This window comes from Gracilinanus agilis, chromosome 4 (assembly GCF_016433145.1).
Source record: "Gracilinanus agilis isolate LMUSP501 chromosome 4, AgileGrace, whole genome shotgun sequence".
Lineage (NCBI taxonomy): Eukaryota > Metazoa > Chordata > Mammalia > Didelphimorphia > Didelphidae > Gracilinanus > Gracilinanus agilis.
In genome coordinates, this window is record NC_058133.1 from 190,601,303 (window position 1) to 190,628,040 (window position 26,738).

A 26,738-nucleotide genomic window follows, 5' to 3' on the forward strand; every position below is an offset into this window, starting at 1 on the left:
TTTATACTGGACAGGCAGGGTTGGTTTAACATAAGTAAAAACATTAACATAACTGATTACATCAACAAAAAAACCAACAAAAATCATGATTATATCAACATACATAGAAAAAGATTTTGACAAAATACAACACCTGTTCCTAAAAAAACCCCCTAAAAGCATAGGTATAAATGGATTTTTCTTTGAATTAGTAAGAAACATATATTAAAAACCACCAGCAAACTTTATTTGTAATGGGAATAAGTTGGAAGCCTTAGCTATAAGATCAGAAGTAAAATAAGAATGCCAATCAAACTGCATTTACAAATTAAACAATTAGGGCTTCAGACTCTAAAGTTTTGTGATATAATGGAATCTCCTCTTTCTAAACTTCAGTTATTAACTAAAATTAAATCATCATAAATAGAAAGTCTTATTTCTCATCCTTTGGACATTTTAATAATATAGAAATTCCAGTGAAAATATTAATTTTCAAAGGAACAATTCCCCAAAGAATTTATGTTTAAAAGAATTTGCTATTTTAAGAATAGGTATCAAATTTATATTAAACATTTTCAAACCAATAAACTAAAAAAGCAAAACAAAACCCACAGGGGCAGCTGGGGTGGCTCAGTGGATTGAGAGACAGGAGGTCCTGGGTTCAAATCTGGCCTCAGACACTTCCTAGCTGTGTGACCCTGGGCAAGTCACTTAACCCCCACTACCTAGTCCTTACTGTTCTTTTGCCTTAGAACCAAAACACAGTATTGATTCTAAGATGGAAGGTAAGAGTAAAAAAAAACAACAAAAAAAAATCAAATTTTAAAACAATGTTTTTAGAGACCAGGGAGTAATTCAACTCTATTATTCAGCTATAGCTACATGTAAGGTATCACATACTGATTATGCTTAGAAGGGAAAAGGAAACTCAACTTTCTCCTTAAATACCATATTTAAGCTGTACAAAATTTTCTTTAATAATTTCTAGTTCTCACTAACAGTAAAACTGGAATCAATTAATTTGCATCTGGATTTATATTCTCAAAAAGAACCATAAAAATGTTAATTATTCAGCATTGTTCATCAGAAGATCTAATGATCTCAAATATCTCATAAAGGTCTATAATTTCCAGTTTTTTGAAGGAAGAATTCTTTATTTTTAGGCTCCAACCTATTCTAATTCTACTAATCAGGGGACATCATTGAAATCATATAATGATATACGAAATCATATAATTTAGAATTAAGATATATTTCAGTCGAATAAAAATTGGGTTTCATAACTACTGTCGGTACATAAAGTCCCATAAATTTTTTCACTTAGCTCAGTCTAAAAGATACTTGTGACACACTTATTTCCCTATAATTTTCCTCTACGTAACTTTCCTCTCATCTGTTCCTCCAAGAAATTGTAGCATGCTAAGTGGCCACACCCTAAAACTTCTCTCCTCTTTGCCTGAAATGGCAACAACTCAGGTAGGAGCTGCTTACACAAAAGAGGAATTTGAACAACTCAGTTATCATTCAGGGTCTGCTATGTTAGTCAAAAAGCATTTTCCCACATTAAACCATACTTATTCCCTTCTCTTCTCAATTTGCTTTGCTCTTTGCCTTTTAGAGTCTGAAGAGAGCTAAAAAGAGAGTATAATTTCTAATTCTTAATACCCTTCTTAAAATGTTAATTTAAACATTGGTACAATTAGTAATTAGTGCAATTTTAACATTAGTACAGTTAGTACCATGAAAACATTAGTGACCTTCTAAATTGATGACATTTAAGGCCACCATAGAGAAACCTCCATCAAAGTATTCTTTCGGAGATACGATATGGGCAAAGCCTGGAGGTTAAGTTCTCATGTTTTCTATAAACAAAAACCTTTTTACAAACCATTATCACAAGAAGTGTTCAAGTTACAGAATTTCACCTTATGAGAAACTTTTCTCGATTTATTCTTATTGGCTCAAAACAGTTCCCCCAATTTTAACTGGATGTTAACAAATGTAAATTTGGGGTTCAATTTAACCAGCATTTACAATTTTTTTTAAACCTTTACCTTCCAATACTGGGTATTGGTTCCAAGGCAGAAGAGGGGTAAAGGCCAGGCAATGGGGGGTAAGTGACTTGCCCAGGGTCACACAGCTGGGAAGAGTCTGAGGTCCAATTTGAACACAGGCTCTCAATCCACTGAGCCACCCAGCTGCCCCCCCAGCACTTAAAATTTTAAGATCAATTCCTGATTAAAGTTTTAGGCAGTTACTCAAACCCATTTTTTTCTTGTTGTTACTTGAAACTCACGTTATTGTACCATCCCATCCCTTCTTCTACTGCTCCTTGCATGAGTAGGGAAAGAAACAAAAAACTTACTTTACCACTAGGCGTGCACACACACACACACACACACACACACACACACACACACACACACATGCACACACACACAAACATATATACACATTAATCACAAAGACATGACAACTCAAACACAAAACATATTGATTGACGGCCAACATTTGAGGTGAAAGGGACTGTAAGAGTGGCCACAAATGCTTTAAAAGGAGCCCAAATACCCAATACTTGGTGAGGTACCCAGTACCACTGGGGTTAGGAATAGAGACGAGGCCTGATTCCTTCCATGTTTTTCTGGAAAGGCACAAAGGGAAAGGCTTAGAGGGATTCATTTGAATCTGAATTGAACTAAAGAACATTCCAACATTGGAAGAGCTAGCCACCAGAGGGAAGGAGGACCTTAGGAGGTAGAGATGTGGGAAAGTAGAGTCATTTCCAGATACCTGCTGTACATGGTCCACCATCTAAAGACTGATTATCTGGCAGTTGGACCTTCATGGGGACTTGTCCCATTAGAGCTAAAACTGTCAATGGGTCTCACCAGAAATTGTCAATTAAAGAGTAAAAGAAGGACTCCAGTCAAAAAGAGATGAGCTTGAATACTCAATTGAGAATTTATTTAGCCAGGCCAACTTGCTGAGTTCAATCCAGGTTGGAACCCAGTGAGTTCCTGCTGGAGCCATGCAGCCTGGCAGGCATCTTTAAGTCTAGGTAAAACCTTCAAATATGTCAAACTGGGAAAAAAAAGATCAATTTCCAAAGTAGTTATAATAAAGGATCTTTAATTATGGTTGAAAAACCTCCTTCTTCCCTCCCTCCCTTCATCCTTCTGTCCCTTTCTGTCTCCCCGCTAAAAAAAGATCAACTTCCAAAATAGTTATAATAAAGGGTCTTTATGGTTGAAAAGCCTTCTTCATTGCCTTTACCTTCCTCCCACCCTTCTATGCTTCGACCCTTCCTTCCTTCCTTCCTTCCTTCCTTCCTTCCTTCCTTCCTTTCTTCCTTTCTTCCTTTCTTCCATCCTTCCTTCCTTCCATAGAAATTGTTTTCATGCCTAGTTTAATGTACAGCCTATAGAGAGGAACTTAAGATGGGAAGATGAAGGGATATGTCTATTTTAAAGAACAGTTGAAATAGAAAACAAGGGATGAGCCCAGTGTGACAACATTAGGATCATTAGAATTCTTAGCTAGGACCATGAATCTCAAGTGTACTGTGATTCAGGATTAGAGTGAAAGGGACTCCTAAGATCTATGCCACCTCTTCACTTCTTCCTCACCAACCCTCCATTTTTCCTTGGTAGCAGATATGATTTATGATGCCCTTGACAGCCTATCTGTCAGCTTACTTCACACAATGGAATACAGTAGGCTGAGCCGGGGGCCTGGGCTGACACAGGACGCTCTGCCTTGGGGCTCCAGCCAGCTCCCAAATCCCAAACTTCTTTTGCTGTGCTTGAGTGTTTTTGGCAGGAACAGGAAAACAGATTTGGGAAGGGGAAACACCCTGCTGGTGCCACCCAAAATTGATGGTATAAATAAAAAGCTAGGAGGACTGCTGATCTATATTTCCACTCTGCAAGCATCTGCGATTGCACTTCGAGGATAGCATCATGAGCTGTAGACAAAGTTCATCTTACTCCTTTCGAACCCGCAGCAGTGGAGGAGGAGGAAGCCTGAAAGGTTCTGGAGGGGGGAGTTGCGGCATGAGGGCCTCTTCATCCAGCCGATTTGGATCTGGTGGCATGGGAGGAGGAGGAGGAAGATTTTCTTCAGGCAGCAGTTATGGCAGGAGTGGTGGCAGCAGTGGGGGATCCTGTGTCATGCGTAGTGGAGGTGGCTCCAGTTTTGGGGGTGGCTATGGTGGTGGTGGTATAGGAGGCTCCAGCTTTGGAAGTCACTCAAGCTATAGCATGTCTGGGGGCTTTAGCAGTGGTTCTTCTGGTGGCTTTGTGGGTGGTGGCATGGGAGGCTTTGGAGGTGGCATGGGGGGCTATGGTGGTGGCATGGGGAGCTTTGGTGGTGGCATGGGGGGCTATGGTGGTGGCATGGGGGGCTATGGTGGTGGCATGGGAGGTGGCGATGGTGGCCTCTTGAATGGTGGAGAGAAGGCTACTATGCAAAACCTCAATGATAGACTAGCTACCTACATGGACAAGGTGCGTTCCCTGGAGGATAGCAATGCAGAGCTGGAGAAAAAGATTAGGAATTGGTATGACACCCATGGTCCCAAAACAGTTTATAAGGACTATTCTCACTACTACAAGACCATCAAGGACCTCAAGGACCAGGTAGGTGGAAGGTGATTTATCTATCCTCTCTTTTCCTATACTCACACATCTCACTTTGAGGTAAGAAGGAGACCAACATCTCTAAAGCTGAAGGCTCCAGTAGTTGGCTGCCATAGTAGTTTTGTAGAAAGTTGATCACTAGAAGGGCAATGGACTGAATGAGCAGTCTGCTTCTAGAAAGTATGGAAAAAAGGTGGACATTTCAGGGACTTCATAGTGAGTGTCTAATGTTTACTAATTAATCAATCAACAAGCATTTACTCAGCATCTAGTGTGAGTCATGTTCTGTTAGGTGATTGGTTGCTTCTAACCAATAAACCAATGATGTATCATTCTCTGTTAGGCACTAGTGATACAAAGACAAGAAGAAACTTGTCTCTTCCCTCAAGGAGCTTACATTCTATTGGAGGAGACATTTACATTAGGTACATACAATATATTACACAAAGTTCAAAGGAAAAGTGTGAGGGGTATAGGAGACTGGCATAGCAGCTCAAAATATGAGAAAGAGCTTCTTGGCAAAGATGATGCTTAAGTGGAATTTTTGAAGGAAATGAAAAGGTACAAGTGAGGGAGTGAGTGCCTTCCAGGGATGGGAAAGAGCAAACGCCAAATGCAGGAGTGGGAAGGGGAGTGTTGCATGTCCCTGGACCTCAGTTTCTTCATGTATAAGACAAAGGAGTTGGACTAATTAAATTGTCGGCCACCTCTTGATCTATCTTCCCAAGCTCCATGACTGCCTTTGTCACTCTCTTTCATACCCAGACCCTAGAAGGAAGGTGTGAGATTGGATTATATAGACAATGATCATATTCACCATTGCCTGCAAGTTGATCTGTCAGAAAACTTGAATTTTATTAGCAACAAACCAGAGATTGTCCCTCCAACCCTATTGCCCATCTCCCCCATTCCATGCAAAAGACCAGCAGAGTCCAATCTGAAGGATTTGGTGGATTAATAGGTGCAATTCAAGGAAGGGCTGTACTCCAAACAAGACTTGGGTTATATAGCCTAGAGGCTGAGTAGGAAAATGTCTCTTTTCTATTTCTCTCTCCCTGTTGTTCCATGTTAGTGTGTAACCTCCTGTCAAGGGGCAATTCCCTATCAACTCCCTCTCACATACCTCTCTGGTTTTCATAGAGTTCTTTCTCTCCTTTGTTGGATTAGCAGAACTAGACTCATGCACTGGTTTTCTTAGTGCTGGGGGGTGGGGGGGAGGGGAAATGGAGCAATTACAGCTGAGAGGAATCCCCAGGAAGCTGCTGGTATCAATTCCTTTGAGCTTTTCCTATGAAGGCAATAGAAAAAGCCTGGGATGTTGGTCTCTCTTGACTCTTGGTCTACAGATCTGCTAGGGTCCCATTTCCCTCCTAGCAATGAGATATAGTAGGCAAGGAAGGGAGGACTCTTAACATTTGTTTCTCTCTCTCAGATTCACAATGAAACAATGGAAAACAACAAAGTCATCCTGGATCTCGACAACAGCCGCATGACCCTTGAGGACTTCAGAATGAAGTAAGACTCTGGTTTACCTTTCTCTACAATCAGGGAGCTATATGGGATAGTGGATAGAGTGTTGGATTGGGAAATAAGAAGACCCAAGTTCAAATACTACCTCAGTTTTGATGATCCTGGACAAACCATTGAACCTATTTTAGTCCCACTTTCCTCATCCATAAAATGGGGATAATAATCGCACCTACCTCCCAAGATTTTTGAGAGGATCAAAAGAGATAACATATAATAAGGTGCTTTGTGAAACTTACAGAACTATGTAAGTTTTAGCTGTGCCTCTTCTTTGTCTTCTTGTTCTTCTCCTCCTTCCTCTTTGTTCTTCCTCCTCTCTCTCCTTTGCCTTTCTTTATGTTCCTCCAACCATGATCTATTTTCCTCTGGGGAAATCTTTAAAGAGAAAAAAAAAAGAGAGATGATTTGGGAAAGGAAAGGGCATCACAAAGTAGGCAAACTCCTCTTTCCATGAAGTCTTCTGATCTTTGGAGTGAAGGTCTCTATCCTTCTTTTCCACCTCTAAACTACTCAAACCTTGTTTTACCCACCTATGCTGCAGGTATGAGATGGAGCTGAATTTCAGACAAGGAGTGGAAGCAGATTGCAATGGCCTGAGAGCTGTTCTGGATGATTTCACCTTGCGAAGGGCTGATCTTGAGATGCAATATGAGACTCTGCAGGATGAACTGCAATCCCTCCAGAAGAATCATGAGGCGGTAGGATGAGCTGGGCTAATAGCATTTACTGGGGATGGGAAAGCAGAAGAATACACAGAGCCTGACCCAGGGAGAACTCAAAAGTCCCAGGACCATGGGGTTTCATTATTTCTCCCTCCCTCCAGGTGGAGTGTTTGATAAAGTGGGTGGGGAAGGTAACTCTTCAAGAGAGTCTCCTGAGATCTGCCTAGTTAGCAAGGCTGAACATTGGCTCTCTAGCTCTAAGGTCTTCCCTGTTTCTGGGCCTCAAAAATGGAGAAAGTTAAAGTAGCAAGAAAGGGGATTAGGGTCTTTGTCCTTTTCAAATTCATCAACCTGCCTCCTGACTATTTCCCTGCTTCTCTCCTGTCAGGAGATGAATGGATTGACTGGGCAGAACACTGGTGATGTCAATGTGGAGATGAATGCTGCCCCCAGTATGGATCTGACCAAGACCCTGAATGAAATGCGGGAACAATATGAGCGTATTGTTGAACAGAACCGCAAGAAACTTGAGGATCAATATGAGTCTCAGGTAAATAAATGGTCCACGATGGGAGAATGATAAGCCTAGCCTGAGAAAGGTGGGCAGGATTGTTCTTGGGCATTCCTGAGGCTGAAGTAGAGTAGGGCTCTTGAGGCACAGAGAAAGTAAGGTTTACTTTTCCCTCACACATCTGGCCCATATTCCAGGGGCTTGTTGGTGGGGTGGGGTCCCCAACCTGTGATTTCAGAGGTGTAGAGATTCCCTTGTATGGAAACTCTCTGCACCAAGCCAGCAGGCAATTCCTGCATAATTTATAGTCAGGAACTGACAAAGAGATGGCATGGCTTGGAATCAGAAAGATCTGAGTTTGTATTTTGCCTGTGACATTTACTAGCTTAATTAACACTTGACACTTCATCATTTCCTCTTCTTTCTAACCTCCAATGCTTCCTTCTTATAGCATTCCAAAAATTTGAATCAGGCAAAGCAGGCCTCAGAAGACAGAGCTTCACTCCTTTTCTCTCTTCAGTAACCTCCCAGGCTGGCCTTAGTTCTTGGAGTGGGTACTCTAGCCCTTGGCACAACCCTGGCTCTGAAATCAGTGATTGGCAAATCTGATCTCCATTAAGCTTTGGGTTTTTACAGATGACTCAAATAAGCCAAGAGGTGACAATCAGCAGCCAGCAGATAGAGACCAGCAACAAGGAGCTGATTGAGACCCGACACACTCTCCAGAGCCTGGAGATTGAACTACAGTCCCAACTCAGCCAGGTAGGTGGTTTGCAGCCCAGCATCTGGGGGATTGAGGGGAGAAGGGGTGACTAGTCCCTTGATATCAGGAGAGGTGGCTAAACACTTTCATCCTCAAACCAGCCACAAATGGTGCCTTCTATTCTTGTCTCCATGTCCTGAGATGCTAATGGTCACTGCCCTGACCTCTCACTGACTCCTCTCCCTCTCCCTACCCTTCTACCCCTGTTCAGAGTTCTCTCTCTCTCCTTCCTAGAAAGCTGCCCTGGAGAAGACTCTGGAGGATACGAAAAACCAGTATTGTATCCAGCTGTCCCAGCTCCAGAACCAGATCTGTGAAGTGGAAGCCCAGTTGAATGATATTCGAGCAGAGATGGAATGTCAGAGCCAGGAGTACAACATCCTGCTGGATGTGAAAACAAGACTAGAGAGGGAAATTGCTACCTACCGTAACCTGTTGGAGGAAGGACAGCAAGACATGTGTGTATTTTCAAACAGGTTTCATTTCTTCTCTCTCTCCCCCAGAAAAGAAAGACCACCAAGATGTCAGGTGTCTGGAAAGAGTAGAGTTTCAGCAGTTTGCTCCTGTTCTTTAAGGCATATTGTTCTCTGGGCAAGGCTCTCCTTCATTAGCTGGGATCCATATGGGAGGTGGGTGGAGGAGAGGACATAAGCCTGGGAGAGAAGAGGTCATAGTTGGAAAGATTTCATGGAATTTAGCTTTAGAAGATAGTTTAGCAATTCTAGTGTGAATCTGTTTCATCTGAGAGAAAGAGACTCATCTATGTCTCGATTTATGACTCCTTCCATCCATATGGGAAGACTAAGGTCTTAGGTCCCAAGATGCTAAAACTAAGAATCTTGTAAGAAAGAAGAGTTGTCAGGGAGAGCTCCTGTGTCATATCACATGAGAGTTTAATTTCTTTCCTCCAGGCAGATCTCCTTCACAAACTCACTGTTATTTTTTCTTTTTCTATCTAGTGCCTCAGGTTCTGGATCCGGAGGAAGGGGAAGAGGTGGTGGAGGTAGAGGTGGCAGTGGAGGCAAAGGTGGCAACTGGTATGGAGGAGAAAGTGGAAGTGGAGGTGGATATGGTGGTGAGAGTGGCAGTGGAGGAAGAGGAGGCAGTGGACATGGTGGAGGAGGAAGTGGAAGTGGTGGCAAAGGTGGCAGCAGTGGACATGGTGGAGGAAGTGGAAGTGGTGGCAGACAAGATGGCGAGAGTGGCAGTGGAGGAAGAGGCGGTGGCAGCTCTGGAAGTGGCCAACATTCATCCTCCTCCCAGTCTGGCTCTTACCATTCCCAGGGTGGCTATGATGATTNAGTTGTCAGGGAGAGCTCCTGTGTCATATCACATGAGAGTTTAATTTCTTTCCTCCAGGCAGATCTCCTTCACAAACTCACTGTTATTTTTTCTTTTTCTATCTAGTGCCTCAGGTTCTGGATCCGGAGGAAGGGGAAGAGGTGGTGGAGGTAGAGGTGGCAGTGGAGGCAAAGGTGGCAACTGGTATGGAGGAGAAAGTGGAAGTGGAGGTGGATATGGTGGTGAGAGTGGCAGTGGAGGAAGAGGAGGCAGTGGACATGGTGGAGGAGGAAGTGGAAGTGGTGGCAAAGGTGGCAGCAGTGGACATGGTGGAGGAAGTGGAAGTGGTGGCAGACAAGATGGCGAGAGTGGCAGTGGAGGAAGAGGCGGTGGCAGCTCTGGAAGTGGCCAACATTCATCCTCCTCCCAGTCTGGCTCTTACCATTCCCAGGGTGGCTATGATGATTAACAAGGTAAGATCTTTCACTCTAAATAGAGAACTTTAAAAAAAAAAAGTTTTGTTCCTTGTATAGTTAGTTTCACCTGAGTGAAGAGGTCCCATAGGTCCCTCTATGACCATTACATCTGATACTCTCTTGAACAGTCACTCTGTCTTCTTTGTACTTGGACAATTAAAATTACATTAAATTTAACCTATTAAATTAAACCTAGACTCAATTATCTCTAAGGTCCCATTCTAAATACTAGATCTCCTACTGAGTCTTTTTGCTGCCTATTAGCCTCATCCTTCCTGTAAGCCTCTTTGCCCCCTTCCAAACCTCTCCTGGTCAGTTTCTTTCCCTCCTCTAAAGTCTCTGACCCTTCCCCATCTTGCTACCTGCCTGGTCTCTTGCTGGGGCCTGGATGAATACAGTCTCCTCTCCTCCTTCAACTGTTTTCTTTCCATTTTTTTCCAGAGTCCCAGAAGAGATACTAAACTCCCTGAGAAATTCCCTGCTCTCTCCCAGCTGAGCTACTTCTGGGCAGTCCCTCGAGGATGTAATGGTATTCCATTTGGAGGTCAAGACTGGCAGACAATGCTGAGAACACTAAAATGAGTAGGCTCCAGAGAATGATCCCTGTCTGCCTACCTGTTTGTTCCCTTGGCTGCCTTATAGTCCCCTTGACCTCTTCTTCTGTCCAGAGTTGTGAGATATCTCATTCCCTTCCTGACCTTTGTTCCCTAATAAAGCTTTCATTTTGCAATCTAGTACTTGGCGTTTGAGCACTTTCCACATACAAGACTTCAATTATTCAGAGCCATCGATAAAGCTCAAAGCTCCCATCTGTTAAGATACAAGGCCTAGGAACTGTCTTTCAGACAAGAAGAGACTCTTTCATCAATGGTCAATGTGATGTATTACCAGACTAGGTAGAAGACAGACAAAATCATCCTCCTCCCAGGCTTAGATGACTTATTATTTTGATTGCTGATAACCCTCATAGACATTATCAAAGACCTCATAACTAGTAACAAGTAGATGACAAGCTCAGTACTCAACTAGTTAATTGTTTGAATGGCTAAAGTCCTACATCCCTGCATGTAGTTTAGTTCATATGTGTTTCAGTATTAACCTAAACCTAAATCTAAAGACTATATCACTCATAATGATTATGAAAAATAAAAGGAGAAAAAAAGATGTAGGTATAATGAGGGAAAGATACTTTCCTCAAACTTTATGCATCAGTTCCAGGTGAGGGTAGGTTGGCAATAATGCACAGCCATGTTTAGAAAATACCAGTGAAGAGGCAGCTAAATGGCTCAGTTGATAGAGCACCAGGCCTAGAGATGGGTGGGCATGGGTTCAAATCTGGCTTCAGACACTTCCTAGCTGTTTGACCCTGGGCAAGTCACTTAATCCCAATTTCCTAACCCTTCCTGCTTTTGCATTGGAACTTATGCTTAATATTGATTCTAAGACAGTAGGTAAGGGCTTACAAAAGAAAAAAGAAAACACTAGGTGGAAACCTTTACATTGAAGAGGGAATGTCATACTGGGGAAATCAGCAGGGTTAGTCCTAAATGAGCCCATGCCAAAATTTCTCTCTCAGCTCTCTCTTAAGGCAGAGATGCATCTGCAGTTTGTAGATGTCACCCCTAAAGACTTCTGGCATCACGGATCATTTGGTTCCATAGCATGTCTTGAAATTATAGTACTATAAGATTTAACCTTGAATGATAAACCTCTTTATCCAGATTTAGGGTTAAATATAAACTTTCCTCATGTTGTTATAACTATGTCAATTTATACCAGGTTCCAATTTCCTAAAATCTAAGCTTATCCTTCAAACATCAGATGAAAAAAAATAATTACATTCTGGAATTCCTCCTACACAGTGAATACATGATAATTTACCCATAAACTTTGAAAAGCACTCTGGACAGTTGCTATAAAGCTCCAAATGAATAGATCATAATTTCTAGTTCCCTCATACAAAGGAAAGCATAAGCTAATTTGAAACTTTCCCACTCTAGTTATGTGTGAGGCTATTTCTTTCACTCATGAATCTCATAGTCCTCAGGTTGAAGCATTTTGCCTACCTCAAAAGGAACCTTGCTCAGGGCATTGTATCAAGAGAAGTCTTTCAGGGAAGGGGACTATATGCAAAGAAGGCCAGCAAAGTCAAGTTCTATAGCTATCCCAGGGATTTGATCATGGCAAAATCAGGTCTTGTCCAAAAAAATGACAGCTCAGACTGACTCCATGTTGAGGGAACAAGCTTTATCATAAGAGAATGCATCGAGAATGTAGAGGTAGAAAGTTAGCTAATGGGGAATGTAAGTAAGAAAGGTAGGTAGATAAGTAAGGGAGGGAGGTAAGGTGAGTAGGGATTTTCAGAAATGCTTTTTATCTTGATTAGTTAGTAAGCTAGGAATCATTTGCTTTGGTGGTTGTTTCCCTATTCTTCCTAATGAATTGATGCTAATTTACTCATAGTCTCCTTTGGTCGGCATGACTTTACCCATAATTCATTGTTTTCCCACTTCAGGGGAGAAAACTGAAATGTAAATGGGATGCTAATGATATATTAAACAATCCAGTGCAACTTTAGGTCAAATTTTGCTTTTTTTGTACAGGTTCTAAGGAAGGCAGTGATTGTGGAAATTGAGCATGGTTTGAATCTAGTCCTGTGTGACTGGTAAACTGATTGACTATTCAGAGACCCTCAACTAAGGATTTAGATTATGTCTAACGACTGATAAGAAGAGTTTTCTCTTAATTGTAAATCTAAGTAACCCATATGTCTTTTCTGAAAGCTTGTCCCATGTTAATCAACTAATTATTGTTTACATGCTGTTTTGATTTGTTATAAGCTTTTTGGCAGGGTTTAGTGGGACATTTCAGCCCACATCACCAGGAATGTGTACTGAAGAGGGCTGCAATGGAAGGAAGAATCATAGCATACCTTGATCCCATCCAGGATCTGGTGTGTGTGTGTGTGTGTGTGTGTGTGTGTGTGTGTGTAGTCTACCATTGCTGTCATCTGTTTCTTTTTCCAAAACAGATGGAGGTTAAGATCACTATTGGTGGTCTGGACTGTTCACTCTTGGGTTGGGACCCTCTTTAAATGAGATAGATGTATCTAGATGTTAATCCTCTTTTAGTTTTATAGCAGAAGGGTTGGTCAGGAGGACTTGATATGGTCCTTTCCAGTCACCAGGGATGGTCTTTTCCTACAGACCCAATCTTCAGGTTCCAGCTGTAAGGTGGACTTGTCAGAAATTTGGAATCTAGGAAATGACTGGGAAAATATAGCTAAGGCTCCAGAGGCTTTTTTTTTTAAACCCTTAACTTCTATGTATTGGCTCCTAGGTGGAAGAGTGGTAAGGGTGGGCAATGGGGGTCAAGTGACTTGCCCAGGGTCACACAGCTGGGAAGTGTCTGAGGCCATATTTGAACCTAGGACCTCCTGTCTCTAGGCCTGACTCTCACTCCACTGAGCTACCCAGCTGCCCCCCAGGCTCCAGAGGTTTTGAATGAGTCCTCTGAAGTAGGACAAAAGGGAAATCATTCATAAATTTAACAAGCTTAACCTTAATAATCCCATTAATACATTATACCCAAACCAAAGATTTGGAGTGGTAAGCACAGTGTAGAAGCTGAAGCACTGGCCAAACAGGTAATAGCTGAGAGATAATTGAACTTCTGGAATGGACTCCTCTGTCACTATGGAATTCCCCAGGTGGGAAAATCCTTGCTAGGAAATACTTAGCAACTGGTTTGCTGGCAAAAGCCTTCACCAGACAAAGACAGGAAATGATTCAGCTTATTTAAAGCCTCATCAATATTAAAAGGTCAAGGTAGGCTAGAAATTTTGTTTTCTCAAATAAAACTTAAAAATCCATTTCAATACAAATAGGCAGTCATTATGATGTAATGATTCCTTTAAAGCAAAAATATTTCTAAATATGATGATTGCACTTTGGAAAATTATATTACAAACTTCAAAAAACTAGCTTACAGGGTATAATCTTCTTTTCATTTCTCATAGAAGACTCCTTAAGGATTCCCACAAAAATCAAAGAGTTAATACAACAATTAAGATCTCTTCTCAAACAGAATAGAGCTTTTAAAATTACAAAGTTTAAATACTGTCCTTCAAGAAATTATTCAAGAAAACTGCCCTGAAGTTTTCAAACTAGAAAATAAAGTATAAATTGAAAGAATTCATTGGTCAACTTTGGTAAGAGATCCCCAGTGGAAAACTAACAGGAATATATTATAGCTAAGTTTTGCAACTTCCCAGGTTAAGTAGAAAATATTACAAATAACTATCAAGAAATAGTTTAAATACTGTGGAGGTATTTAACAATAAGGTTAACACAAGATTTAGCATCTTCTACATTAAGAAAAATGAAGGGCATGGAATACATTTTGAAGATCAAAGGAGTTGGGTTTATAACCAAAAAAACCTACCCAGCAAAACTGAATGCCATCATACAAGACGACAAGAAATAGTCATTTAAAGAAATAAAAGATTTTTGAATATTCTTCAAGAAAAGTCAAGAACTGAAAGGAAAATTTTAATATACAAGAATGAGAAGAATCCCAAGAGGATAATATGAAAGACCAATTATAAAGGATTTAAATAGATCAAAAAGTTTACTTTTCACATGGAAAAATGGTATACTTAAATCTGAAGAATGATATCTTTAATTGAACTGATTTGAAGCTTCAAGGTATAATTACCTATAATAGAATGAATTAAAAAATAAAATATATTTGGATGGGGAGGCATAAATTGGAACAATCATCTCATATAAAGAGACATGAATGAAAGAAATGTTACCATGAAGAGGAGGATGGAAGGATGATAATGCTAGTACCCTATTCTCACTGAATCAGAGAATTAAACATACAAATGGAAGAATAATTTTTTCCTAACATATAAGTAGATAAATAGGTGATGGATAAAAATTTAAAGAGGGAATCTTAGAAGGGCATATAGATTAAGAAAAAAGAAAAAAGGAGATAAGACAAGGCAGGGAATTATAGAGGTTATTTATATTAAAAAGTAAGGAGGTAAGAAAAGAATAAGGAAGGAACTCAGAGAAAGGCAAATAGATTCACAATTAGGAGGCCAAAGGGAGGAGAAAAAGGAAGAAACTTTAGAAGGACAGGGAATTAAAATGAAGATGGGACTGAGTAGTGGTTAGAGGAAAATTAGATTTCTGAGAAGGAATAAGATAAAAAAGAGATGAGGAAGAGAAAACAGTGAAGAAAAATAGAATGTAGGGAAATATATAACTAATAATTATAAGTTTTAATGTGAATGGAATGTATTCACCCATAAAATGGAAATGGATTAAAACCCCAACCCCAACAATATGTTGTTTGCATGCAACACACTTAAAAATGGGAGACATGCATAGAGTGAAAATACAAGGATGGAGTAGAATGTATTATACCGGGGGCAGCTGGGTAGCTGAGTGGAGTGAGAGTCAGGCCTAGAGACAGGAGGTCCTAGGTTCGAACCCGGCCTCAGCCACTTCCCAGCTGTATGACCCTGGGCAAGTCACTTGACCCCCATTGCCCACCCTTGCCAATCTTCCACCTATAAGACAATACACCGAAGTACAAGGGTTTAAAAAAAAAAAAGAATGTATTATACTTCAGCTGACAAAAAAGCAGGGGTAGCAATAATTATCATAGAAAAAGTTAAAGCTGAAATGGATCTAATTAAAAGAGATTAAACACAAACTCTACATTATGTTAAAAAGTATAAATAATGAAGCATTATCAACACTCGTTATAGGATCTAGATTTCTAAAGGAAAAGCTAAAAGAGTTACAGGTGGAAATAGATAATAAAACTATAACAACAAAGGCTTTAACCCTTTCCTTCTCAGAACTGAATAAATTTAACCAACAAATAAATAAGAAAGAAATTAAGTATGTAAATAAAATCTTAGATAGCTTGATATGATAGATATCTGGAAAGAATTATATGGGGGTAGAAAGGAATATACATTTTTCTTAGCATTACATGGTCCTTTTACAAAAATTGACCATATATTAAGATGCAAAAGACTTGTAGTTAAATGCAGAAAACAGCAAAATTAAATGTATCCTTTTCAAATAACGCAATAAAATTATTTTTAATAAGGGACTATAGAATCATAGAAGAGAAATTACTTGGAGGTTAAGTAACAATTTAAAGAAAGAGTAAGTTAAAGAGCAAGTCATAGAAACAAGAAACAATTTTATTAAAGAAAATGATAATAATGAGACAACATACCAAAACTTATGGGATATTACAAAAGTAATAATTAGAGAAAATGTGTATCTCTAAATGCTAACATCAAAATTGAGAGAGAACAGATCAATGAATTGGGTATATCATTTAAAAATTTAGAAAAAGAACAAGTTAAAAATCTCCAATTAAACATTAAATTGGAAATCTAAAAGAATTAAAGGTGAGATGAACAAAACTGAATGTAAGAAAAATATTGAATGAATAAACAAAACTAAGAGTTTTATGAAAAAACTAACCAAATAGATGAAGCATTGGTTAATATGATAAAAAAAAAAGAGAGAGCGAGAGAAAAAAACCAAGCCATTTGTATCAAAAATAAAAAGGGTGAATTCACCAACCACAAAGATGAAATCAAAGCAAAAAAAGTCATTTTGCCCAATTATATGCCAACAAATTTAATAATTTAACCAAAACTGATGAATACTTAAAAAAATATAAATTACCTAGACCAATAGAGGAAGAAATGGAAGATTTAGATGAACCAATTTTAGAAAAAGAAAATGAACCGTATATAAAAGAATTTCCTAAGGAAAAAGTACCAGGACCAGATGGATTTACGAGTGAATTTTACCAAATATTTAAAGATCATCTAATTCCACCATTAAATAAATTATTTAGAACAACTGGTAAAGAAGGAACCCTACTAAACTCCTTTTATGAAATAAAAATGGTGTTGATACCTACATCAGAAAAAGCAAAAAAGAAAAAAAAGAAAGAAAATTATAGTCCAATTTTATTAAGGAACGTAGATGCAAAAATTCTAAATAAAATAATAGCCAAGAGATTACAGCAATATATCACAAAGAATATGATCAAACAGGATTTATACTAGGGAGGCAGGGATGGTTTAATATAAGTAAAACTATTAGCATGATCGATTACATCAACAAAAAAGTAACAAAAATAATGATTTTATCAATAGATGTATAAAAAGCTTTTGACAAAATACAACACTCAATCCTATTAAAAACACTTGGAAACACATTCAGAGGAAGAACTGCAGGAGTGGAAACACAGAAGAAAAGCAACTATTTGAATACATGGGTTGAGGCCGATATGATTGGGGATGTAGACTCTAAGGACCACCCCAGTGCAACTATCAATAATATGGAAATAGGTCTTGATCAATGACACATGTTAAAAATCAGTGGAAATGCACATCAGCTATGGGGGGGTGTTGGTGAGGGGGGGGTGAAGGGGAAAGTAAGAGCATGAATCATGTAAACATGTTAACTTTTCTAAAAAATAATTATTAAATGTTAAAAAAACACTTGGAAGCATAGGCATAAATGGACATTTCCTTGAATTTATAAGAAGTATACATTTAAAACCATCAGCAAACATTATCTGGAATGGGATAAAGTAGAAGCCTTCCCTATAAGATCAGGAATAAAGCAAAGATGTCCATTATCACCAATATTATTTAATATTGTACTAGAAATGCTAGCAATAGCAATAAGAGAAGAAAAAGAAATTGAAGGTATCAGAATGGGCAAAGAGGTTTATTCTACTATCTCTTTTCATAAATTGATAGGATGATATAGAAAATCCTAGAGATTCAACTAAAAATTAATTGAAGCTATACATAATTTTTAGCAAAGTAGCAGCACATAAAATTAACACACATAAGTCATCAACTTTTCTATATATCACTAACAATACCCTGCAAGGAGATATAGTAAAAGATAACCTATTTAAATTCACCATAGATAGTATAATATAACTAGGAGTATATCTTCCAAAAAAAAATCCAGAAACTATAATTTATATTTGAAATCTATTTTTCTTTTTCTTTTTTTTTTTTACCAATTATATGTAATAAATTTCCACACAAATTTTCTTGAATTAGATGACTGAACTTATCTTCCTCCCTCCCTCCTTTCCCTTCCCCTTCCCAGTGCTGGCAGGCAATTCAATTTCTGAGTTATACACATATTATCATGCAAAATATATTTCTGTATTGTTCATTTTTGTGAGTAATCTTATAAAGCCCAAACCCCCCAAATAAACCTAGATGATTAAAAATTGCATGCTTTCATTTGCATTCTGACTATGAACACAATTATAAAACACCTTATACAAATAAAGTCAGATTTAAATAACTAGAGAAATATTACTTGTTCATGCATGGGCAGAGGCAATCTAATTAAGATGACAATCCTATCTAAACTAATCTACTTACTCAATTTCATCCCAATTAATTTACCAATAAATTATTTTATTGAACTAGAAAAATAAAATTCATTTGGAAAAACAAAAGATTGAGGCATTATGGGAAGATGACAGAGTAGAGTGTGAAGCTTCCTTGCCCTCATACTACCCCCCACAAACAAACAAAAAAAATTCTACAGAATCAGTGCTAAAAGCAGCAAAAACAGACAGGAATTGGGAATGAAGCTGAATAGCCAGCAACAACTAGAGATGAAGGTTTCCAATTTTTCTGGCCTCAGTCTCACCATTGAAGGTCTTGGGGGGCAGGAATAGAGCATAGTGGAATCAACAAGACATCCTGAGAGGAAAGGAAGCAACCCTACGTTATTTGTTGAGCCCTGGAGTTTATACCCTGGAGGATCCTAAGGGAATCCGCAGGTGGAAGTGCTCTGGGAGCAGCTGTGTCACCTGTAGCTTTAGCTCCAGAGACTACCTGCTGGCCCAAAGCTGGGGACTGAAGGAGAGGACCATGTGGGAGACTATAGGTGTTAGACCCTAAAGGTAGGAACTCAAGCCTCACTGCTAACAAAGATGGACTTTTGAGGGTTGAGAAAAACTGAGTAGACACCTGTTCTATCTTGGACTGCAACAGAAGGAGAGGAGGAGGGAGTGAGCATGGGTGAGTGTGGTTGCTGGGGAATTGGGGTCCCATCAGTTACTCCCAGGACAACGGAAGTCCCTAGTGAATTCCACAAGGGGAGGCAGACTGGTTGTTTGCAGTTGCAGTGTCAGAACTGCCCATGGGCTCTGGTTGGAACACCTGAGGTCAATCACAGACTGGGGCTTGAGTGGGAAATTTGGGATTACATCCGACCCTGGACTATTAAAAACTAGAAAAGCTAAATAGGATCCAGGAAAAAAAAAAACCACAAAAGAATTCTGAAAACTGAGATAACATACTCCAGCACAATAGAAACCCTGGGACTTTAGCAAAAAGCCAATAAGTAAGCCTGGCCAACTAAAATTTAAAAAGAATTTTTTAATGAGAAATCAAATTAAAAGAAACATATTACCTACTGGAATTGCTAACAGGAGTATTTATGAATAAACAATTGGTAGAAAGTACTGTACAATATAAAGTGGATAATTTTGAATGCATTAAATTGAAAAGATTTTGTATAAATAAAACTCAGGTAGCCAAGATCAGAAAGAAAGCAATAGGTTAGGAAAAAATTTTATAAATGACTTCTTGGTAGAGGTCTCATATATAAAATATAAAAAGAATTTTGTCATATACATAAGAATATGAATCATTCCTCAGTTGATGCAATGGTTAAAAGATTTGGTAAGGCAGTTTTGTTTGAAAAATCAAAGATATATGAAAAAATACTCTAAATCATAGAAATGCAAATCAAAACAACTCTGGGACATCATGCTGCACTCATTAGATTGGCTAAAGTAAAAAAAAAAAAAGGTGAAATGACAAATGTTGGAGGGAATGTGGAAATGTAAGGACACTAATATGTTGTTGGTGGAAGGTTGAACTGATCTAACCATTATGGAGAGCAATGTAGGAACTATACTCAAAGAGTTATAAAATTGTGTATAACTTTGACTGTTTTTTTTTTTAAACCCTTGTACTTCGGTGTATTGTCTCATAGGTGGAAGAGTGGTAAGGGTGGGCAATGGGGGTCAAGTGACTTGCCCAGGGTCACACAGCTGAGAAGTGGCTGAGGCCGGGTTTGAACCCAGGACCTCCTGTCTCTAGGCCTGACTCTCACTCCGCTGAGCTACCCAGCTGCCCCCTGACTGTTTTTTTTTTTTTACCCATTCTTAGCTTTATTTCCCAAGATGATCAAGGAAAAAAGAAAAGGACCTATATGTTGTAAAATATTTATAGCAGCTCTTTTTTGTGGTGGCAAAGAACTGGAAATTGAAGGGATATCCATCAACTGGGGAACGGCCAAACAAGTTGTAATATATGATTGAAATGGTATATGACTGTACCATAAGAAATGACAAACAAGATGTTCACAAAAAAACAAACCAAAAAACTTTGAAAGACATATTAAGTGATAAAAATAATGTGAGTAGAATCAGGAGAACATTATACATGGTAGAAAAATAATATATGATGTTTAACTATGAATAACAGCTATTATTAACAAGTCAAAGGATCGAGGAGGTCTCCAAGAGACTTGCAATTTAAAAGAATATCCCCTGCCATTGAAGGAACAGAGTCTGAATGCAGATCAAAAGAAATCATTCTCCACTTTATTTCCTCCATACAATTTTCTCTTAAGTAAGCAATATGTATTTCATTTCACAGTGTTATGAAAAGAGAAATAAATGTTATATGCTAATATATCATATATTATATCACCCATCATATATTATCACCCATCATAATATATTATATATTTATAACAAATCACATGTTATGTTTCATATTATTATAATAAAAATAGTAACTTCAAAAAACTTTAAAAAGCTAAAATTTGGGAGCAGCTGGGTAGCTCAGTGGATTGAGAGCCAGGCCTAGAGACGGGAGGTCCTAGGTTCAAATCTGGCCTCAGACACTTCCCGGCTGTGTGACCCTGGGCAAGTCACTTGACCCCCATTGCCTAGCCCTTACCACTCTTCTGCCTTGGAGCCCATACACAGTATTGACTCCAAGATGGAAGGTGAGGGTTTAAAAAAAAAAATCTAAAATTTATATTTCTCAAGGGTGTGGGTACAACTATCAGGGTCCCATGAAGTGTATTTGCAACAAGTTAATCTGTTAGGGCTTCAAATTCTAGAATATTTGTGACATAATAGAATTCCTTTTTGTAACTTTCAGTTATCAACTAAACTTAAATCATCATAAATAAAAGGTCTTATTTCTCTATTTTTGGACATTTAAAAAAAGATCAAAATTACAGTGAAAACATTAAATTTCAAAGGAACAATTTATTACATTCTCTTGGTCTATAACCCCAAAGAATCTAGGTTTAAGAAAATTTGCTATTTTAGCAATGAGTATCAAATTTATGTTAGGCAATTTCATTTATTGTGCAAATTAGTAAACTGAAAAAAAATATTTAAAACAATGTACTTTAGAGACTGGGGAGTAATTCAATTCTATTATTCAGCTGTAGCTACATCACAGTATTGATTATGTTTCGAAGGGAAAGAGAAACCCAACTTCTCCCTTAAACAATATGATCATATTGTATAAAATTTTCTTTGATAATTTCTAGTTCTCCTCACTCACAGTAAAACCAGAATCAATTCACTTTCATCTGGATTCATATTTCCAAATTTCAATTATTCAGCATTGTTTCTCTAGAAGGTCTAGTGATCTCAAATACTTCATAAAGCAATTTTCAGCTCTTTGAATGGACAATTCTTTATTTTTAGGCTCTAACCTTTCCTAATTCTATGAATCAATAAACATTCTTGAAATCATATCCTGATTTAGAATTAAGATATATTTCAATAAAATCAAAATTGGGTTTCATAACTCCTAATGTCACCATGTAGCATCCCATAAAATTTTCACTTAGCTCAATCTCAAAGACACCTAGTGACACACTTAGTTCCCTATAATTCTTCTCTCTCTACCATTAGCTCCAAGAAATTGTAGCTTGTTGAGTGGTCACACCCTAAAACTCCTCTCCTCTCCTGCTGAAATGGCAACAATCCAGGTAGAAGCAGCTTACAAAAAGAGGAACCTGAACAACTCAGTTATCGCTCAAGGTCTCCTATATTAGTCAGAAAGTATCTTTCCACATCAAACCATTCGTATTCCCTTCTCTTTGCTGTTTGCTTTGCCCTTTGCCTTTTTGAGTCTGGAAAGAGCTAAAAAGAGAGTTGCACTTTCTAAGGCTTAATACCCCATCTTAAAATATTAATTTAAACACAAGTACCTTAGCAATTAGTGCAATTTAAACCTTATTACAGTTAGTACAATTAAAACCAGTGACTTTAACATTCTAAATGAATGACATTTAGGGCCACTATAGAGAAACCTCTATTTTTAGTTAATCAAATATTCTTTCTTTTTGCTACTTGTAGTCCACATTATTCACCATCCCATCCCCTCCCTCACTGCTTCTAATGTTGTGGGAGAGCTAAGATTAACCTGAGCAAGGAGTGATGCTTCCTTCAAGAATGAGACTCCAATGCTATATTAAAAACAGAGAAATTTATTAAGTTTCATTCAATGAAGTTGAATGACTGACAGGCAAGTGTGGGGTGGGAGCGGGGGAGAGACACAGTCTCTCCTATGAACTGGGGTTCAGAATTCTTATACGTTATTGGGGATAGAGAATACGTGACTAAAAAGTGGGTGGGGGGACAATGTGCTATATGATTGTGAGGGGGTTTGGTATCTGGGGTAGAAGTCTGGTGTCCCCAGCTACAAAGGAGAGGTAGTTTCACAGCTCAGAGAATTTGATATGGGAGATGCAAATGGATGCTTATCAAGAGCACATGGGGAGGTGTATATCTGTGTTAATCGAAAACTAGGGGAGAAGCCAAAGGGAGTATTTCACTCAGAAGCTCCTTATTGTATTGGCTTCTTTTGCTCAAAGTCATCTTCCTATAGCCAACACTACAAGAATGCAAGAAAAGGAATTCCTTATGTGCTCTCTGACCTGGGATACCTTTGGGGTTTTGAGGTACCCAGGGGAAAGCTGTACCCCAATATCGCTAGCATGAATAAGGAAAGAAACAAGCAACTTTACTTTACCTGTAGGCACACACACACACCATAAAGAAATGACAATTCAAACATCTGGTAGTTGCCCCTTGAGATGAAAGGGCCTGTCAGAGGGGCCACATAGGCTCCACAAAGAGCTCAACTACCCAGTACTTGGCTAGGCACCCAACAGCACTGGGATTGACGTAGTAATTAAGCCTGATTCTCTCTTCTGTTTCTCTGAAATGGGACTGGAGGGAGGGATCCATTTGAATCTGGACTGGAGATGAACTAATGATTCTTCCAACATTGGAAGGGAGGGAACTCAAGAGGTGGAGGTGAGGAAAAATGGGGCCATTTCCAGATACCTGCAAGTACATAGCATACCATTTAAAAACAGAAAATCTGGCAGTTGGCCCTTCATGGGGACTTGTCCCCCTGAAGAGAAAATTAGCAATGGGTTTTACCAAAAACTGTCAATTAAAGAGTTAAAGAAGAACTCCAATCAAAGGGAGATAATCCCAAACATTCAATTGAGAATTTATTTACCTAGGCCAACATTCTGAGTTGAATCTGAATTAGAATCCAGGGAGTTCCTGCTATGCAGTCTGGGGTCAAGCAACAGGGAGTCATGTAGGCATCTCTGATTCTCAATGAAACTTCCAGATATGTCAGGTGAGAAAAAAAGATCAAATTCTAAAGTATATTATTTATCTCTCTCTCTCTCTCTCTCTCTCTCTCTCTCTCTCTCCCTCTCTCTCTCTCTCTCTCTCTATTTTATAATAAAAAGTCCTTAATTATGGTCGAAAAGATTGCAATCTGGATTCCCCATACACCATGCAGGGGTCTCTAATGAGATACAGAAGAAATGGTGGTTAAATTTTTTTTTTTGGAGGGGAGCAATAGCCAGGTCCCTGAGTTCATAGAAGCTTGGGAAAGATACAATAGCTGGAGGCTAAAGTCGTTGGAAGTGGGCTTATGGATCTTTAGATTTGATTGTTCTCTTAGAATTCTGTCAAAGAAGGTTTCCTGGAAAGAGACAAGACCAATTCAGAAGTCAATTTATTCATGCTCTGTCTTTTCAGTTTCTTGTTTTAATACTCTGGGAAAGAGTCAGCCAGAAGATTCTCTGCAAATAAAATTCTCAGAGTTTTCATGGCAAAGATATTGGAATGGTTTGCCATTTCCTTCTCCAGATTGTTTTACAGATAAGGAAACTGAAGCAAAAAGTTAAGTGACTTATCCAAGATCACAGAGCTAGTAAGTGTCTGAGGCCAGATTTGAACTCAGGATGATGAGTCTTCCTGACTCCAGGCCAGGCACTCTATTTACTGTGCCACTTACTGCCCTTGGAAGAGTGATTATGATTAGGAGGTCACAATAGTGGTCTAGGTGAAAAACCAGAGTTAGACTGGTTGTAGAGAAATCCAGCTAGGTTTACTGTGCCAAGAAGTAACCACTGAGCCTGAAGAGCTGCTCGGCTAGAGCTCTAATATCTCCATCAATTCCTTGAGGGAGTTTGGGGTGTTCAGGGAGGACCAGTACCTCTGGTATGAGGGCTTGCCAAATCCTTCTCAGGGTTGCTAATCCAACTTAGGTGTCCACCTCTCATCCAACTCTCATCTGTGACTCTAAGAAACTAGCATGTACAGATGCCACATACCATTAAACCATCTCAGTGAATTGAGGGTAACTGAAATGCCTCAGACTTGTTGGTGAGTTAGTGGAGTGTCTACTCCAGGCACATGAAGACTTTCTCTGGCAGAAGAGGCAGATGAGAGCAATTTGTTCCAATGACCATGAAGGTGAAGGAAGCAGGTGCCATGGGTGGCTTAGATCTTGGTCAGCCATAGAAGCCAAAGTCATCCACTGTATCTCCAGCAATTACCAGTCTTCTTGACTTTTGTCTGGCCATTGGACTTCCATGACTCTGGAATAGAGGATGAAGCTGATGACTGTGCAACTCAGCCTAACTTAAATCCGATTTATGTAGTCCAAAGACATCACTAGAAATATCTTTGGTCTTTGAATACAAAGGACAACAACCAGGTGAGTGACTGGGAACAAAAGTATGGAAGTAGTCTCTTCCTTGAGAGAAAAGTTCTCTCTCAGCTCACTCTTTTATTTGAGGTTGAACTATTCAAGCTTCAGAACTTTTCTTTTCTTTTCTTTAAAAAAAAATCCTTACTCTTCAGTCTTAGTAACAATTCTTAAGACAGAAGAGAAAGCAAGAGCTTGGCAAAGGGGGTTAAATGACTTGCCTAGATTACATTGCTAGGAAATTTCTGAGGCTAGATTTGAATGTAGGGCCTTACAACTCCAAGTTTGGTGTTCTGTCCACTGTAACACCTAGCTGCCCCCCTCAGACCTTTTTATGGAGTGCTTCCTGTACAATTGAAAAGTAGGGTACCCTTTACATTTCCACGCTGTGGTCTTTTGGCCTTTCCAACATTCAGCTTTGCTGAAGTCCAAAAGGATGCCTCATTTCATTTCTGCTTGGTCCTTTGAATAGTTTTGTGTGCTCCTCTCCAACTATTCACTAGCATTTGGGGACCTTTTTAAGTTGAGGAAAGCAACAAGAATTTATTGTCTTTCCTATGTACCAGGCACTGTATTAAGTGCTAGGAGTCCAAAGAAAAGCAAAAAATAGTTTCTGCCTTCAAGGAGCTCGCAGTCTAAGGAGGGAGACAGCATGCTATCGGGACATTTCCATGCTATAAAGGGGAGAAACAGCTCTCACTAAATCACGGGCTGAGCAACCACCCCACCCCCACCCCCTCCACACACACCACCTATAGCGCCGAAGCCAGTTAAAAAGAAATAGAGCAAGTTTGGGGCACCCATCGAGCCATTGGCAGCTACAGGTCCTGTTCCTGAGAGCAGCAAGATTTGGGACCCCAATAAGCCAAAGAACGCACCCGAAATTTGAGCGCGGGAGAGCGCAGGCGCGGTGGAGGCGTGGGTGGAGGCAGACACAGCCACGAGCCAAAGCTCTGAAACCCTGAGTGGGGAACCAGCGTAGACGGGTATACGACTGTGGAAGCAGCGCCCTGAGACTTGTAAAGGAACCTCCAGCAGAGGATCAAGCAAGGGGGTCCACCAGGGGGCTTGACCTTGGAAAAAAACAGAACTCAGACCTCAGAAGCCAAAAGACCGCGGCAAGGATAAAGCTGAGAAGCTACTGGGCTAATGATGGCTACCCAGACTCAGGAAGTTCAGAAGAGAAAGCTAAACAACAAGAAAAAGAAGTCTTTAACACTCAACAACTTTTATACAGAGAAAATTCAGACAACCGAGCAAACAGAGGAGGAGAACAAACAAGAATCCGGACCCTCCTCAAATAAGGAAAACGGGTCACAAGCTATGGAAGAGTTCAAAACTGAGATTCGGAGGAAGATGGAAGAGATCTAGCAAGAAAATAACAGTTTAAAAGGTAGAATCTTGCAATTGGAAAGTGAGGCTCAGAAATCTGATAAGCAAATTGAACACCAGAAATGACCAGATTGAAAAAGGAAAACCAAAAGATTATAGCCGAAAACCAGTCCCTAAAGGCTAGAATTGAGCAATTAGAAGCTAATGATCTCTCAAGACAACAAGAACAAATAAAACAAAGTCAAAAGACTGAAAAAATAGAAGGAAATATGAAATATCTCAATGAGAGAGTGACAGACCAAGAAAACCGGTTTAGAAGAGACAATTTGAGAATAATTGGTCTTCCAGAAAAACCAGAAATTAATAGAAACCTGGACTCCGTACTAAAAGAAATTATTCAGCAAAATTGCCCT

General features: G+C 39.2%; 1 protein-coding gene across 1 annotated transcript; it reads left to right on the forward strand.

The window, feature by feature from the left end:
* The first annotated feature begins 3,938 nt into the window (after positions 1-3,938).
* On the forward strand, positions 3,939-9,829 carry LOC123244063 (keratin, type I cytoskeletal 9-like). The gene is made up of 7 exons (XM_044672329.1): positions 3,939-4,616; positions 6,049-6,131; positions 6,685-6,841; positions 7,194-7,355; positions 7,953-8,078; positions 8,314-8,537; positions 9,487-9,829. Exons 1-7 carry the CDS (start codon positions 3,939-3,941, stop codon positions 9,827-9,829), a joined length of 1,773 nt encoding a protein of 590 aa, XP_044528264.1.
* Positions 9,830-26,738: the final 16,909 nt, after the last annotated feature.